Source organism: Oreochromis aureus, linkage group 5 (assembly GCF_013358895.1).
Source record: "Oreochromis aureus strain Israel breed Guangdong linkage group 5, ZZ_aureus, whole genome shotgun sequence".
Taxonomy (NCBI): domain Eukaryota; kingdom Metazoa; phylum Chordata; class Actinopteri; order Cichliformes; family Cichlidae; genus Oreochromis; species Oreochromis aureus.
This window is the reverse complement of record NC_052946.1, coordinates 16,672,583-16,688,723: the sequence shown is the minus strand read 5'-3', so window position 1 is coordinate 16,688,723 and position 16,141 is coordinate 16,672,583. Positions and strand designations below refer to the sequence as shown.

General features: G+C 38.4%; 1 protein-coding gene across 3 annotated transcripts; it reads left to right on the top strand.

Moving 5' to 3' along the window:
• The first annotated feature begins 263 nt into the window (after nucleotides 1-263).
• On the top strand, nucleotides 264-16,061 carry slc11a2 (solute carrier family 11 member 2). 3 transcript variants are annotated; one of them, XM_031752018.2, is made up of 17 exons: nucleotides 264-422; nucleotides 2,862-2,946; nucleotides 4,749-4,885; nucleotides 4,998-5,117; nucleotides 5,840-5,959; nucleotides 6,048-6,154; nucleotides 6,239-6,309; nucleotides 6,392-6,459; nucleotides 6,546-6,701; nucleotides 6,853-7,011; nucleotides 7,121-7,207; nucleotides 7,831-7,950; nucleotides 8,057-8,206; nucleotides 8,314-8,387; nucleotides 9,129-9,282; nucleotides 10,269-10,322; nucleotides 13,608-16,061. In XM_031752018.2, exons 2-17 carry the CDS (start codon nucleotides 2,913-2,915, stop codon nucleotides 13,683-13,685), a joined length of 1,689 nt encoding a protein of 562 aa, XP_031607878.1. In that variant the 5' UTR covers nucleotides 264-422; nucleotides 2,862-2,912; the 3' UTR covers nucleotides 13,686-16,061. The 3 variants fall into 3 exon arrangements, with proteins under 3 accessions (XP_031607878.1, XP_031607877.1, XP_031607879.1); XM_031752017.2 differs by having other exon boundaries at nucleotides 264-426; XM_031752019.2 differs by lacking the exons at nucleotides 264-422; nucleotides 2,862-2,946 and adding an exon at nucleotides 3,763-3,877.
• Nucleotides 16,062-16,141: the final 80 nt, after the last annotated feature.

Here is a 16,141-nt window from a genome sequence, read left to right as displayed (position 1 = left end):
TGTAATTTTGGTTTAAGCTAAATCTGCTATTAACTTGTTTCCTAAATCCTGGGAAAATATTTTGCCTTTAACCCAGCTGCATTTATTTTACTCATTAGACATTCCCCATTTTTTTCTAACTACAATAATCATTTTACTTACTGATAAAAACTTTACCAACTTTTTAAACCCGGCAGGTTACGCTAAGGGCAAAAAAAAAAAAAAAATAAAATAAAATAAAATCCCGATGACGTCACTACGTATAACATTTGTGCACATGCGCAGTGTGGCTATAGCCTGCTGTTAACATAGGAAGATACTTTGCCGGATTTTAGCTTGAGAACGTGCTCAGCTACTCTGAAAATCTAAACACATGGAACAAGTTTACAACCAGCCTTAATTTGCACGATCAAAACGCAGATTTTTTGACCCGCACAGCACACGTAGGTAAGTTTCGTTTTCCTACTTTGTGGAGTTAACATTGGCCTAGCCATGTAGCTAATATATCATGGAAACTTGTTAGCTTGGTGGCTCATAACACAAGTACAGTGGCATTGCCAATGTAGATTTATATGTTATCGGATTTGTCGGGTGGATAGATGCTTGAGCTTGTTCTGGAGTTCTGGGTAGTGTTAAGGAGTCATGTTTCTCTCTCTCTCTTTTTTTTAATAGCTTCCAGGTTCACCTTGATGCAACAGTTCGATGTGTAGTTTATATTTAGTGTGGCTCATTGGCATGAGTATCAGGTGTATCATAGTACTATGGTGATATAAATTTTGTAGTTAGGAAAAAGCAAACAAAAATAAAATAGCAAATAGTAAAATAAAGTAAAATAAAATAATTGAACTGATGAGAAATATTGGTAGATAAGGAGAGGGAGACTGAATGAATGAATGAATGACTTGAAGGTGAAAACAAGGTGGTAACAGGATAATTGCCTACCAGTATCCATAAATTAAAGTGAAAGCACCATCCCTAATTAATATTGTCATTGGGTGACAGTTAGTTGAGTTATCCCCGTTAATAAGGATCATTGTATCACTCCCAAAGTCTCTTAAATGAAGGATCATTATCTCAAGTTATGTCTTTTAAAATGACAAAAGATGCCATAATAATCTAATAAATGCTGTAAAAACACGCACTAAATTGCCCTTGTTTTAAAGTTTAAGCTATGTATGTCATTTTTTTTAATTGATTTTCAAAACCAAAGTCAAACTGGGCTTTCCTGAGGTAGGGATCAGTGGTTCAGTTAATACTGCAGGTGAAGTGTGTGCATTTCCTCTAAAGACCGGGTTTTTGCAGTAGCCTATCCTGATTTGGTATCCTGGTTAAAGAGTTTAGCTCTCATTCGACTGGATTGTTTTGGACAGAGCTGTGCGCTGGAATTGGATTTGGATGGTTTTATATTTTGGGAGCAGTTTTTGTTCTGCTGATTTTTCATAATTTTTGAAAACTAAAATGTCACACATTTAGAAAAGTTGGTGTATCATGATCATTGTGACTTTTTTTGTTCTTTTTTTTGTTAGTTTTTTGCTGAATGATATTGTGTAAGATCTTTTTCAACATAGGGGGTAAAAGTCCTTTGAGGGGTGTGACATTAGACACCATTTTCAGTTTGGGAGTTGTCTTGTATGTAGTGATAGGAAAAGCTGCATCTTGCAGATTAGATTCATTAATGTTCGTTGGGCTAAGTTAGACAAATTGCTGACTAAGCAATGTGGATTTTTACGACTCAAGCATTCTTTAAAAAAAAATTAGATGAAAATAGTAAATCCAACTTTATGATGTGTTAAAATCCTAATGTTTCACAGAACTGAGAAAATAAGTTGACATCTTTGCAAACGTCACACTGGTGAAGTTAATGAGTCACGTTTTATATTAAATACAGAATCACGTGATTATGATTCAACTCACAGCTGAATTTCTTTTATCAACATTTAAATGTTGACTTCTGTGGAATCTGAGTTGACGCACTGGAAGAGTTACACAATCTATAATTCTAATCAAGGTCACCCTGGGACTAGTACAACACACATCCACACCAGAATGTGAGGCGTAGGGCACATAGCTTTATTTAGTTTACTATTTTTGCTGTGTCTGTGCCTTTTTGCAAAGCTGCTTCTGGCATTAAGAGTAATAATGAAGGTGTTGAAGTGTAGCAGTCTGGTGTCACACATGACTGTCAATGCGCAAACTGAGAACACCTGGAGATCCTGGCAGTAAACAGTGGATCTGAGTGTGCAGTCAGTGGACAAAAAATCAGGTTGATCAAAAGTAGAATCTGAACATTTTCAGAGATCTGGAACAGATTCAGGAAACTGCCAAGGAACATGTCGTCTCAGCAATGCGCATTAATCAGGGCACATGATCAGGTGAAAAAAGTGGCACTGGAAACTTTGTTTGGAAAAGCTGCCGAATCTTCACCGTCTGCTCCTTGTCACATGGTCCTGCTGTGTGTCATGTGCTTTCTGCGACCCTTTGCTCCCTCTTTGTCAAAGAGCATGGTGTTATAAAAGATATTTTGCAAGACTGAGGTTTCACATTTCATTCCTCAGTTCATCCGTTACGAGCAGCACAGAGTGTGTGGTGTGTGTGTGGTAGAAGTGAAACTTGGCTGACAGTGGTCAGCTCAGTGTTTCCTGTTAGATGATCCCATTAATGTAGTGTCCTCTGACTTGCTTTTAATGTTGCTTAGTCATTGTTGTGACCTTCAACGTTCAGTGGTTTTCAGCTTTTTTTCTTAAAGAGGAACAGAAATTGCTGCACAGTCATGTCTCGTGTTAAATTGTTTTTTCTCTCTGTTTGGAAAATGTGTTTTGTTATAAAATCTTTCTGCACTTATGTTTTAATTCTCAGATTGTGCTACTGTTGTCTTTTTGCAGGGAGGCTGATATTCATCCCTCATCTTCCCAGGGATCCCTCAGCCTGCCCTGATGAAGCCCGAGCAAGACGGAGACCTCCTGGAAGGTACACGTTTAGGATGACTGAAACATGACCCTTAAAATATAAACCCACTCAACATGTTGTCCAATATTAAACACTTTGGACATTTGGCTGTGGCTGGAGGCATATTCTGAGTCACAGGGAGCTTAATATTCAGAATATAATCATCAGAAAATCTGAAAGAGAATAAATCAGAAGAAGGATTGTAAATGAACCGGATTACTTCCTGGCTGACTTCTTTATGCACACTTGTGGTGATATCTTTGTCTTCCCAAAAAATAGCTTCCTCCCAGCTTAAATGATTCCCTGTGAAGAGATTTAAGAGCAGCACAACGCACCTGAACAGACTGCAGATATTCAGAAATCTACCAGCAGTTGTCAAAAGATGATAAGAAAGCAATTTAAGAAGTCAAATGCATTTTTTCATGTAATCCCCAGTCTGTATTAAAATCATTTAATGCTAATTATGACCAGTAACTGAGAGCTGCTGAAACAGTGTTTTCCTTTACAACTTTAAATCATGTGTCTTAAAAAGATAACCATGGCCTATCCTTTTAAAAGATACACAGTATGTTTTTAAAAAAAAGCAAGATTTATTTCTGATCCTTGAATAGCGTTAGTGTAATAGAAATGTTGGCAACAAAAATGAAACTTTGACACTAACTCAGATTCTTTGAAAAACTGTCCGTGCTTTTTTTTCCATGTGTGAGGAAAGGCAGGTTTTGTAATGTACTGACTTCCTCGAGCACATAGTGTGTGTGACATATTTACTTCTCTCTCTGTGTGGGTCATTTTTAGAAAGGCGGGGTCACAGTGTCCTCATAACAGCTCATGTCAAAAAAAAAAAAGATGATAAAGGCAAAGTCATATAAAAGCTGATACTTAGGCAACTGTGGACTTTAGGACCTTAGTGAGTTGGAGATGGAGGGGACAAGACATGAAAAGTCCAAACTCAGTGAGTAGCAATTCTTTGCATTTACAGGCACTTTGGACAAATTATTATAGATCTGTTACTTATTTTAACCTTGGAATTGTTTTTTTAATTGAATTTCATTTATTTGCTGGTGTTTTTATGTAGTTCTTTTCTTTTTTGCTGGAGACTCGGAGGTTAACATGCAAACAATGTGGAGCTAATTACAGGTTACTGCTCAGCGAGTAAAGACATGTAATTTAAAGTCTCAGACCAAAGTGCTTGTGTAGCATGTAGATTACAAGCAATGAGGTTTATTTGCCTTTTTTCAGAGGGTGTACTCGTACTGTTAGAAAGCCCCTGGATCCCAGACGAGTGTTAGATTGTGTGGGTCAAACATTTTCTAGAATGCAGTCAGACTGACAGAGTCAATATTTGATTATTTCAAGTATTTTAAGCAAGCTGCAAAACCTGCCAAAAAAAACCCTTCCTATAATTGTCAGAATTTAACATGAGCTTTTTGTGTGAAGCAGTGATTTTTTTGAAAAGTATCAGGCATGAGAACTTTATGTAAGTAATTATGCCACATCCCTAAATCAGAGTTTCACAATAACTTTACAGAGTTTAAAACAACGCCAGATATAATAATGTGTCGCACTGGCACAAACTGGGTTCTGGCTTAATTTTTCTCAATGCGTAAAATACTGAGAGAAGAATATTTAAATCAAGCAAGTGTTCAGAAAACAGCGCAACTTTTGCAAATAACCTGCAAAACTAACCAACCCTGTACCTGTCTCTATTTGGGGATTGTGCTCACACGCTGACATGTCTAACGCTACCTAAGGGTGTGTGTGTGTGATGAAGGGTGTGATGACTAATGAGAGTCCCTCTGTTTGTTGTGCTGTGCTTTCATCAGAGGACTCCCCTCAGGAGAATGGAGTCCACACAAACCAGTACAGCTCCATCTCTCCTCCTGCCTCACCTGTGGCCCAGGATGAACCCTTCTCCACATACTTTGAAGAGAGGGTGCCCATTCCAGACAGTGAAAACCAGGTACCATCACAAACAGTGTGTTTCATTTAGACACACAGGAAAATCTTTTATTTGTAAGTATATGTTTTGACTACGTTGTTTGATTTAAAAGGAAAATTCTGTTTCTGTTCAGCTGTTCAGTTTCCGTAAACTCTGGGCTTTCACTGGACCGGGGTTTTTGATGAGCATTGCTTATTTGGATCCCGGCAACATCGAATCAGACCTGCAGTCTGGAGCTGCAGCTGGCTTCAAGGTGAATGAAAACATGTTAAACCACACAGAAAAAAAAAATGTGGATGTAATTTTGCCATTAACACAGATAGATTTCGGAAAATAACAAGTTAACTATACTTCCTTTCAGGCTTTAATCCTATCACTTTATATTTGAGGAAGTGATTCTGTCTTCAGATACGTTCCCGTCTTTTCTTTTAAAATATTACTGCTTTTTTTTTTTTTTTTTTTTTTTTAAACAGGGTTATTTTGTCTCTAGCTTAGTACTTATCTTGTATAATAAGCTGCATGATTGCTTTGTTGTCTGCATCTATGATAACTCCCTTTTATTAACAAATAAATAATATGCTGTGTTGTAGGTAAAATACTAATTTGAAATCTTAGTTTTAACTCTTTGCCCCTTGAAAACTGACTAGAAGTAACTCTCCAGGCTTCTTTCGTCTGGTCTGAGGGGTTTATGCAATATTTCAGGCCTGCTTATAAAACAAAATCACTGGGTTTGCATCAGACGTTAATGAGGGTGATCTCTGCCCTTGCAGCTAGTCTTGGAAAATCTTTGTTGATTATTTACTGAAGTGTTCAAACTCATCATTAAGGGTACAAGGGAGGTTGTCAAAGGTCATTTTTATGATGGAAAGACTTCATGCATCTCATTGTGTTGAGCGAACATGAACTCATACAAGAAATTTAGGGGTCTGTGCAGATGTGGCCACATGTGCTGACTTTGTGCTTCGTCTTCTTCAGCTCCTATGGGTTCTCCTTGTATCCACTATCATCGGGCTGCTGTTGCAGAGGCTAGCTGCTCGCCTTGGGGTCGTCACGGGGATGCACCTGGCTGAAGTCTGCAACCGCCAGTATTCCACTGTGAGCACTCCCCTCCACCCTCAAGACACACCTGAACCACATCTTTCTTGTCTTTCATTATCTATAATACATTATATTTCTTTTTCAGGTTCCTCGCATCATCCTCTGGCTGATGGTGGAACTGGCCATTATTGGCTCAGACATGCAGGAGGTCATTGGCTGTGCCATAGCTCTCAACCTCCTTTCTGTGGGCAGGTAACATCTTTAACACTTGTCTTTGAAAAGTTTCTGCAGATGATTTTTTGCAGATTTACAAAAAAAGGATTCTTTCTCGTTCAGGATCCCACTGTGGGGAGGAGTCCTCATCACCATCACAGACACGTTTGTGTTCCTCTTTTTAGACAAATACGGTATGTGATTTGTTTGTGCAGATATGCAACTGATGCAACCAGATTGGAACCCAAGTGATTATATATGTTTATATCTCTGCAGGACTAAGGAAGCTTGAAGCTTTCTTTGGCTTTCTGATCACTGTAATGGCTGTTAGTTTTGGTTATGAGGTACGTTTCAGTCACATTTACCTGAAGCATTTGTCACCCAGTGTGTGGCTGCCTCACAGGGTTGGTTCTGTGTTTTCTCCCTGTAGTACGTGCTGGTAAAACCAGACCAGGGGGAGCTTCTGAAGGGTATGTTTGTACCCTACTGTGCCGGCTGTGGGCCTGTGCAGCTGGAGCAGGCAGTGGGAATTGTAGGTGCTGTCATCATGCCCCACAACATCTACCTGCATTCAGCCTTGGTCAAGGTTAGAAACATCAATGTATTTTTGTATGTAGACTAAAAGCAATTAGATTTTCCTAACTCAACATGAAAAAAACATTTTAAAGTAAAGTGAAAAGCGACACGACAGGATTAAGTTTTAAGCTTATTGCTTTTTGTCTCCTCTCTTTATTCAGTCTCGGGAAGTTGACCGCAAAAATAAAAAGGAAGTAAAGGAAGCCAACAAGTACTTCTTCATTGAGTCGACTATCGCCCTCTTTGTCTCCTTCCTCATCAATGTCTTCGTCGTTGCAGTCTTTGCTCAGGCCTTCTACAATAAATCCAACATAGAGGTGGTGAGTACCATACTTAGGACTGTTAACAGCTTGTGTGGGTCATTTTGAGATACAGTAAATTATAAGTGAAACAGTGGTGATCAAGTTGTTGCTGACTGTGTTCCTGCAGAATGCAGAGTGCAATGCAACTGGCAGCCCTCACACAGATCTCTTCCCTCTTAACAACAACACACTTGAGGTGGATATTTACAAAGGGGTAAGTCCACAGTCTGTAAGTCTCTGCATCACTTGATATTTTTGGTGTGGCCATTCAGTTCTGATTGGGTGAACAGGTTGCCTCTAATTTTGGAGCTACTAAAATAATACAGAATAAAATCAAGAGTGTAGAAAGAGAAAGAGCATAAAGCAGTTTATGGCTTGATTTAAAAAAACAAAAACAAAACTAATTTTCTCCCCTTGTGTAACATTAAGACGGTGTAAACACAGCTCTCATAGAGGTATTTTCACTTGTTCTGGTTGATTAAACCTTCCTTCATGTGGTCACATTATTTGAACTAGATGGGGAAAACAAGAAAAATGGCTCATTGGGTGTTTATGCATGTTTCTAGAGTTGAATCAAAGTGTTTTTTTCTCTTTACTTTCCTATTAATAACATCTAAAAAATACCCCCTATAGAAGTTTGGTTCAATGGATGTCATACTTTGCCATTTGATGCGATATATAAGACACAGACCTTCCTTAAAGGGCTAATTTACACATTGTGTGCCTACCAATTTATTTTGCCCTTCATCAGTTTGAAATAGCTGTTTGTCCTAGATCAGAATTTACCCAGATGAGTAGGTGTGTGTACAATTAACTCTGTGTGATACGTGTGTTCAGGGGATCGTCCTGGGGTGTTTCTTTGGACCAGCAGCTCTCTACATCTGGGCTATCGGTATTCTGGCAGCTGGACAGAGCTCCACCATGACGGGCACCTACTCTGGACAGTTTGTGATGGAGGTAGGAACACATGTTGGCACAGTGTATTTTATTTAGATACCACTTTCCTCTGTTTAAAAAAGGAAACGCAGCTCTGTACTGATGTTTCTGCTTTCGTGTTTTTAAGGGTTTCCTGAACCTGCGGTGGTCTCGTTTTGCGCGGGTGCTGCTGACCCGCTCCATCGCTATCACGCCTACACTGCTGGTCGCCATTTTCCAGGATGTTCAGCATTTGACTGGGATGAATGACTTTCTGAATGTGCTGCAGAGCCTGCAGGTCAGCACAAGTATCTTCCTCTTAGTGCAGTTTGTACTGAAACATTTTTGATGTCCTTTTTGTGGTGCATAAGCTTGATAAAAATATTCACCCTTCTCATCCTTCAGCTTCCATTTGCTTTGATTCCAATTCTGACCTTCACAAGTCTGAAATCCATAATGAACGACTTTGCCAACGGATTGTAAGTGAAATATATGTTTTAATAGTTTTTATTCTCTTCTTTATTAAGTACAAACTGTATGCATTTTACTGTTAACTGAGAGGATAATTATCTCAAGAAGCAAGCTTTTCAGGGCCTTCATGTACTTGAAGTCTGTGTATGATCAATGAATTTAGCAGCTGTTAAGGTAGCACATGCCAAAAATATATTATTAAAACATTAGCAGCACAGTCCAAAGCATCTCTTCCCGTAGCCTCAGAGTTTAGGGAAATAATGATGGACCGAGGCCAAGGAACAACTGATTTAGCTAAGTCCATTGTTTGACACTGTTTGGTTTTTATCCAAATATAAAACCAAGCAAGACAAAGTCCGGACCCCCAACTGTATTCTCTGAATGTTTTACTCAGGTCAGCATAAAAGGACTGGACTGATTCAGGTGTTAGAGTTGGGTGGAGACGTGGTGTCGTGTAACATGTAGTTACTGAGTCGACTCTGCACAGAGTTGTCATTGTGACTGTTTACTTATCTAACGCACAGACAGGTCATTTATTAAATAAAACATTTATTCATATTTAAACTGTGTAAAATGGGGTTGCGCAAAACAGGAATTTATGCAGCAGTGTGACTAACAGAAGTGAGTCTGGAAAAAAAAAAAAAGTGTTTCTGGTAAATTTGCAATGTTAGGATGTATTTTGAGGACTCTGTTAGTTTTAGAAAGCACAGGATTTCCCAATTGTCTAATCCAAAGTCTGTTTCCTCTAGGGGGTGGAAGATTTCGGGAGGCATCCTCATCCTGGGTGTTTGTGCAATCAACATGTATTTTGTGATTGTTTATGTGACATCGCTGAACAGCGTGGTGCTCTATGTTTTAGCTGCTCTCATCTCTGTAGCCTATCTGGCCTTTGTGGCATACCTGGTGAGTTATGATTGCTGTTTCATGTCTAAATTGTTGTCTGTTGATGCCTGTAGTCTAATCTCATGTTGATAGGACTGCAGAACATGTATATTCATACATCTTATTTTCCAATAACCAGAATTAGTCCTGGGTGGTGTGACCAAAAATCTGTCCATCCATCTATTTTCTGCCATTCATCTGAGTTCTTTTCATGCGAACAGCAGTTTAAACACAGATCGCCAGACCTCTCTCTCTCCAGCTCCTCTGAGTGAGACCAAGGCGTTTCAAAGCCAGCTGAGAGAAGTAATCTCTCCAGTGTGTCCCGGGTCTGCCCCATAATCTCGTCCCAGTTTGACATCCCTGAAAAGCATTACCCAGGAGGTATCCCAGTGAGATGTCCAAGCCCCCCCTTCAGCTGGCTTCTTTTGATGGGTGCCACAATCATTTGTTAAAAAGTTTCAGAAAACATTTGAATGTCATGAGAAAAATAAAGTAAAGAATGGTAAATAATCTATTCTAAACAAAAACAAACTTTTTAGCATTAATGCTCTCACAGCAGATCTGTGAAATGCTGCTTTAGAAATGCTGCGAAATGTTTCCGTGTGGAGGAAAAACACCTGTTAGCCTTGAGCAACTTGTTATCTTTACCTCACCTGGTTCCCTGACCCCGTGTGTGCCCACAGTTAAAGCACAGAAGCAACATGACCAGAAATGAAGCATGATGAGTTTAAACTTTATAAAACCCTAAATTCCAAAAGTTGAGATCCACAGTTATTATATTGGCAAATAAAATATTACGTTGAATCATTCAGGCTGTGTATTGGTGAGTATACTGCTGGTTGGAAAAAGCAGGATAAACCACCCAGCAGTAATCAGAATATATCAGTAGCAAATGAATAATATTTTTTTGATTTAATATTTTAATGCTTCACTTTCTATAAATTGAAAATGTGCACACACACACAAAGTCTGTAATGTGTTGACATCTCGCTCCTTCCTCCTTGCAGGCTTGGCACTGTCTGGTTGCCCTGGGCGTTTCCTGCCTGGACTGTTGTAGCAGGGTAAGCAATCGACCCGCTGTGCTCATAGAGGAGCAGTCAGAGTACGACTCCTAAAGCTGAACACGACTGTAACCAACAATATGTCTCTTTGCTCTGGGCGCCCCGTACACAGCTGAGACTCTTTAGGATTTTGAAAGCACGTTTTACTTTTTTTTTAACTTTTTTTTTTTTTTTTTAAGGGCTGGATATCTTGTTTTTTTAAGGTTCCCAGACATTCATATGACACCAGCACAGGATGTTATCTTCCAGCATTTGATGCTTGAGCCAAGTAGAAATGTATAGCGTTTTCCCCCTGTGATGATTTTTAAACTCTAATTTAATCTATGATTTGTCCTGCTCTTAATCACCTTAATCCTCCCAGTGTGAAGTCACACTGCACATTTTATGATTCAGTCTACCTCAGTATCCTTTATTTTATTTTTTTTCTCTCACAGTCAACTCTCTTCAACTGTGATTCATTAGCTAGAAAAAATCTAATAATGCAAGATAATGTCTGAAAATAATATTATGACACATGAGAGTCAAACATCCAACAGATATCCAGCCCTTATATTACAGTGTTTTTTTTGTTTTTAACATTCTTGTCTAGCATATGGAAGAATTTGCAGTGGCATTTTTGAGCATTGTGCATATATTTCACTTGCTGCTTCTCCCGTTTGGAGACCCAGCTTAGAGTGCACATGTAGTTAACGCACAAGTCTGTAAAAATAAATTTCGCATTGGAGCCAGAGGAATAGAGGAAAGTCTGAAAGTCACCTTGTCATTTCCAAAATTGGTGTGTGTCTGGCCCCTGAAAGCTGCTGTAATAATGTGTTTAATACACAAATGATCAATGAAATTAATTCCTGAGTGCGCATTAGTGACACAGGCAAGCAGGTGAAGCTTTACGTGACTGCAGCGTCATCCCCCGAGCCTCTGTTAGCGCCTCTATGTTTTAGGATGCCAGAGACTCCGGTATAAGTGAGCTTATCAGTGAAATCATACTTGTGTTTTTAGCAGCGTGCAGGAGCCTCCTTGGCTGTCAGAGGTTTGTTGCATGTGCAAAAATAATGATTTTGTGCATCCTTTTTATTTTTGTTTGTTTTTTGCGATACCGAGTTAACCTCAGTACTATATTTGCTGTTTTTTTTATGAACTTCAGGTATATAACAGTAAGAAGTGTATAACTGATGGGGAAGGTGGATTTATGTGTATGTGCTTTAGTACAACACTGTAATCATTTAAAGTTATTAGGACTGTGTTTGAGTAGCAGCCATGACAAAGAAGCCGAAGAAGCACAAAGGATGTCGTGTTTATGTATTAATACAATCCATAATCACAAGTTTGTGTCTGAGGGTTTTACAGTGTGTACAGCACACAAGCCGTTTATGAACAAAGTTTAGAAATCTCACAGCTCATATTAAAATGCAGATTAAGAACAAGTCAGATTCACTCACATGTATACATTATACAGTGTCCCAAGCTAATGACTCCACTCTGAGACCTCCTAATGTTTTACTGTGAAGTTAAGTAGTCGCATAATAGTGTGGTTATCAAGTGGTGAATAACATTTTTTGTTTTTGCTGCCTTATTTATTTTCTGTCCTGAATAACGTCGGCTTTTTTAGTCAGATCAGTTTGCAGGACAGTTGTAAACCCCGTTTTTATAGCAAAACAACAGACACATTTTAAATAAAGCAATAAAAGATTATTCAGTTGAGGAAAGGCTGATTTTTATAATTGTTTTAGTTTTAGCTGTCACCATTTGTCAGTTCAGTTTCAGCTGTGACTGATGTTAGCCTTCACACAGCCCTCACTCAGCTGCTTTTTGTCCCGGTAGCATGCTCAAGTATCAGCAAAGTGACGATGATTAGACTGTAAATGAGTTTTACCAGCCAACACTGAAGAGCCTCTTCTTCCAGTTTTGCAACGAAGAAGATTAAAAATGCTGTGACATTGCACAATATAATAAACTGTCTTATATTAAAGCTCCTGACTTAGCAATATCCAAGTACCATGTACATACTGACCAATAAGATGAGAGTACGATGAGCTGTGTGCTGTACTGTAAACACAGTAAAGGCCTCAAGTTTTTTCAGAAGTTTGTGTGTTAAAATTCTCTCTGTAGCGTGGTGGTTCAACATTTCTGATCTTGTATAAAGTTCTCAAAAGCTTTTCTAACATTTCTAAAGGTGTTCTTAGACGTGATAGAAATATGTTTCAGGTAAACGTGAGTTCATTCATGTCTTATATATATATATACCTTCTCTGGCAATAAAACAAACGCGACAAACGCACATTTGAACTGTTACAGAGAAAACTGTGTCTACTCTCAAATTATATCATGTGGTTCTCTGGTTATCATTTTTGTTTTCTTCCCTCTTTTGGGGGTTGAATGAAAGGCTGTTATTTTTCTGTTGCTGGATGAAGCGCACTGTCTCCAAAATAAATTCCCATTATGGATATAAGGACATTTGTTTGCGTCTTCTGTGTGAAAGTCCAAACATGGACTCAAGATTACTGTGTTTTGAACTTTTAAGTAGCTGAGTAAATGATAATCTTAAATCCCATCTTTGTTTGTTTTTTTAAAGATAACTCTGCTCACTGTAAAACACGTAAAGGTGTTAAACTGATGTGTTTTGAATAGTTTGCTAAACAGAACTCTTCATTTCTCCTTCCTAGTGCTATCTGAGGGCGTAGCACCTCATAGTAGGCAATAGAAATGTTCTTTTTCAGGACTTTCCAGGATTAAATGAGGAAAGTCTGACCCAAGGTGAGCACCTTTTAATGAATCTGCAGTCATAAATAAATCAATCTCAAATCCTGAACTGATTGGACTCTATTAATCACCAGTCACAGTGCAGTGTTGATTGAAAATGATTTGCATTTAGTTTAAAACTCTGGCATTTCATCCTGTATGTAAGTAAAGAACCAACACCTGGCAATCCATATTCTCCAGATTTATGGGCTAACTAAAAAGAGTGAATAAGACGTGTAGAGTAAAATAAAAAGGATTCGGTAACACAGATGCTTTCCCGAGTCATCAGAGGAAGAGAGTGTGTATGTATGTGTGTGTGTGTGTGTGTGTGCTTCGTTTACTATATTTTTATTTAAACAGATGCTGACTCTCCACTGCTTTTTCTAAATGCTAACATATTTTAAGAACTTAGATTTTCAAGTTCTGGCAAAATCAAATGAAAAATGCTTAACAATTAAAGCTGAATGTGAAATCATGCTCAGCTGATTTATCTCCAGTGTGTGAATGTTCCTCTGAGTAATGACAGCTGCATGTCGTCTTCTCTTCCAGATGCAGCTGGGAGTGTCGCGTCACACAGACATGTACTTACTGAACGATATGGACTCTAATACGCTGGCGGACAGATGAAGGACACACAGAGCAGGCGCTTGACTGTGGTGTAGACACCGTTAGATGACCCGACTGAAGCGTGGGACCACAGAAGCTCGGCCAGTATGTGTTAGTTTTCACTCCCTCGGTGCCTGAGGTGTTTTTAAAGTGTCCTTACAGTACGCCCACAGATGATCGCGACGTTTTCATTCACAAATATCTCCAGCAGCTTCGGCTCTTGCAGAAGAATAATGTTTAAGAAAGCAGTGTTTAATTAGAAGATGTGTTTAAACTGTTGCTGTAATTATATAAGGTTAGACACTACAGCCATGAGGCAGACAAAATGAACTGACAGTGCGTGATGCTGAATTGTCGTAATTCAGAGAAATAGTGGTGCGCTTGAGGCTACACGCTATCCCACATGAAGGGGCTCATGGTTTTTGTTTTATTTTCCCGTTTAACTTGTTCCTGTTTTACCTCATGATCTTAAAAAAGAGATCACATTGGGTCTCTTAGACATCCTCACATAGTCACAACAAGAAGGCAGAAAACCAATCACGCTCGAGCGCTGTAGGGTTAATTTATATGGTGTTAAAGTCAAAAGCTGCTGCATTACGGGTTTTTTATTGGTTCAAGACAAAGAGCTTCCTGTTACTCTATTTAACGCTGAGACATTGAGATTCAGTTAGATGTTAATATTAGACCAATAAATTAATATAATATATTGAATATGTACATAACCCTTGTTGAGCTTATTTATGTGTCATTAGTCAACATTTTTCCCCATTTTTTAAAGTCTTTTTTTAATATATTGCGTATAAAAGACGGTGACCGTTTGATGTAGCTCTCATTCTGCAGTTGATGAATCCCTCCAAACTTTCTTTTTTAAATTAATTAATTTTTTTAACGTATTCAAGATCTCCTTACTGCAGTGGGATTTAATAAGTGTCCAAAAATATCTTTTTAAAAAATATGCAGACTTTAAACTAAATGTTAATGTGTCCAGTTTTAGCACATTTACATTCCCATTAAATGAATCTATGAATTTTCTGTCATAGTCTCCTGCAGTGGTTCAATATGACTGATCAGTGTAGAGATCAGAGTCCAATCAGCTCAGTGTTTCTCTTTTGTTATTAATTTTTGTGTTATTCATTCTTCCCTTTTAGCTTTCTTAGTTTTTCTTCTCAGTTAATCTTATGGTCAGTTTATTCCGGTATTTTATTTATGCTGCTTTGTCTAGTATGTTGTTTTGTTTGATTTTTAAAATGCATTTATTTAGTTTAGCTTTGGCTTTTGAGAGCGTTAGAGCTGCCTTTTTTGTTTTTTCTTCTTTTGATTATGCCAAATGTGCGCAGAGGTGTGATGTGTTCACTGTGTTACATACAGTAACACATCTTAGCGGGAGGGTAAAATTGGCAGCTGAGGGGAGCCGGTGGAAAACGGTGTAGCTCCAAGCCATCGACTCTGGTGTCCTGAAAAAAGATATTTGTCAAGTACTGGTGGAGTTTGTTTCCAATATCAGAGAAGACAGTGCCCGACATCAGAGAGCTTATATGAGAAATTGTGATAAACTGTGAAACACTGATGCTTGTTCATTTGCTGGTATGTTAATTGGTACTGCATGTTTCCACAACACCGAAGATGCCATATAGAGAAGGCACTGGACGAGACGTCAGGGAACTGGAGAAAGTAATCAAATGAAACTATAGGCAAATATGAAATAGAACACTTGAGAAGCAGTTTAATGAACCGACTCTTTCCACTGACCAAATAACAGCAAACCGCACTTGAACTGTAGGTTGTATTTACTGTGCAGATGACCACAGTGCCTCATGTTTTTTACCACTGTGCCTCATTTGGGTGATCCTTAGCACAAAAAGAACAAATCAGCACTTGATTGCAAAAGAAATGGACCTGAGTGTAATTGAAAGAATGGAAATTACACTTTAAGCTGTGTGTTTGAGGGTTTTTTTATTTAACTTGGAGGACCATTGATGGGTTAAATGCTAGAAACGTGTGTGGTCTTTTATGCAAATGTCACTGAACATATCTCCATGTAAGACTTGTATGTGTTGGAGGAGGATGTACGTCTCTCTATGCCACCTTGGCAGTGTTACGAGGTTTTCTCTGATTGGTGCATCATGTTTCGCATTGTAAACACAATTTGAATTCAGAAACACCTGCCGAACACCATTTTCTGGTTTCATGTCTAGACAGAAAATTGCTGCTTTACTACATTGTGATTTTTATCTGGAAGTCTGAAACTTTTAAGTGTGACACAGTATTGGAACGTTTATCTAAGGGGCCACAGCTTTAAATTACCTGCTGTCTGTATGATTTTTTTGTTTGTTTGTTTGTTTGTTTGTTTGTTTGTTTGTTTGAATGATGCTCTTGGTAAATAAAAAATAGACTTTATTTCATTTTCTGTTGTCTTTCCTTTGTTAAATTCATACATGGACTGTATGTTGAACTTCTTTTTACTCTTTATCACTCAT

Bases quoted from the DNA above. Each gene is read 5' to 3' on its own strand.
- slc11a2 (XM_031752018.2), top strand. From the start codon at position 2,913: ATGAAGCCCGAGCAAGACGGAGACCTCCTGGAAG. The intron at 7,951-8,056 runs GTAGGAACACAT...CGTGTTTTTAAG, and splicing joins CTGGACAGTTTGTGATGGAG to GGTTTCCTGAACCTGCGGTG. The intron at 10,323-13,607 runs GTAAGCAATCGA...CTTCTCTTCCAG, and splicing joins GCCTGGACTGTTGTAGCAGG to ATGCAGCTGGGAGTGTCGCG.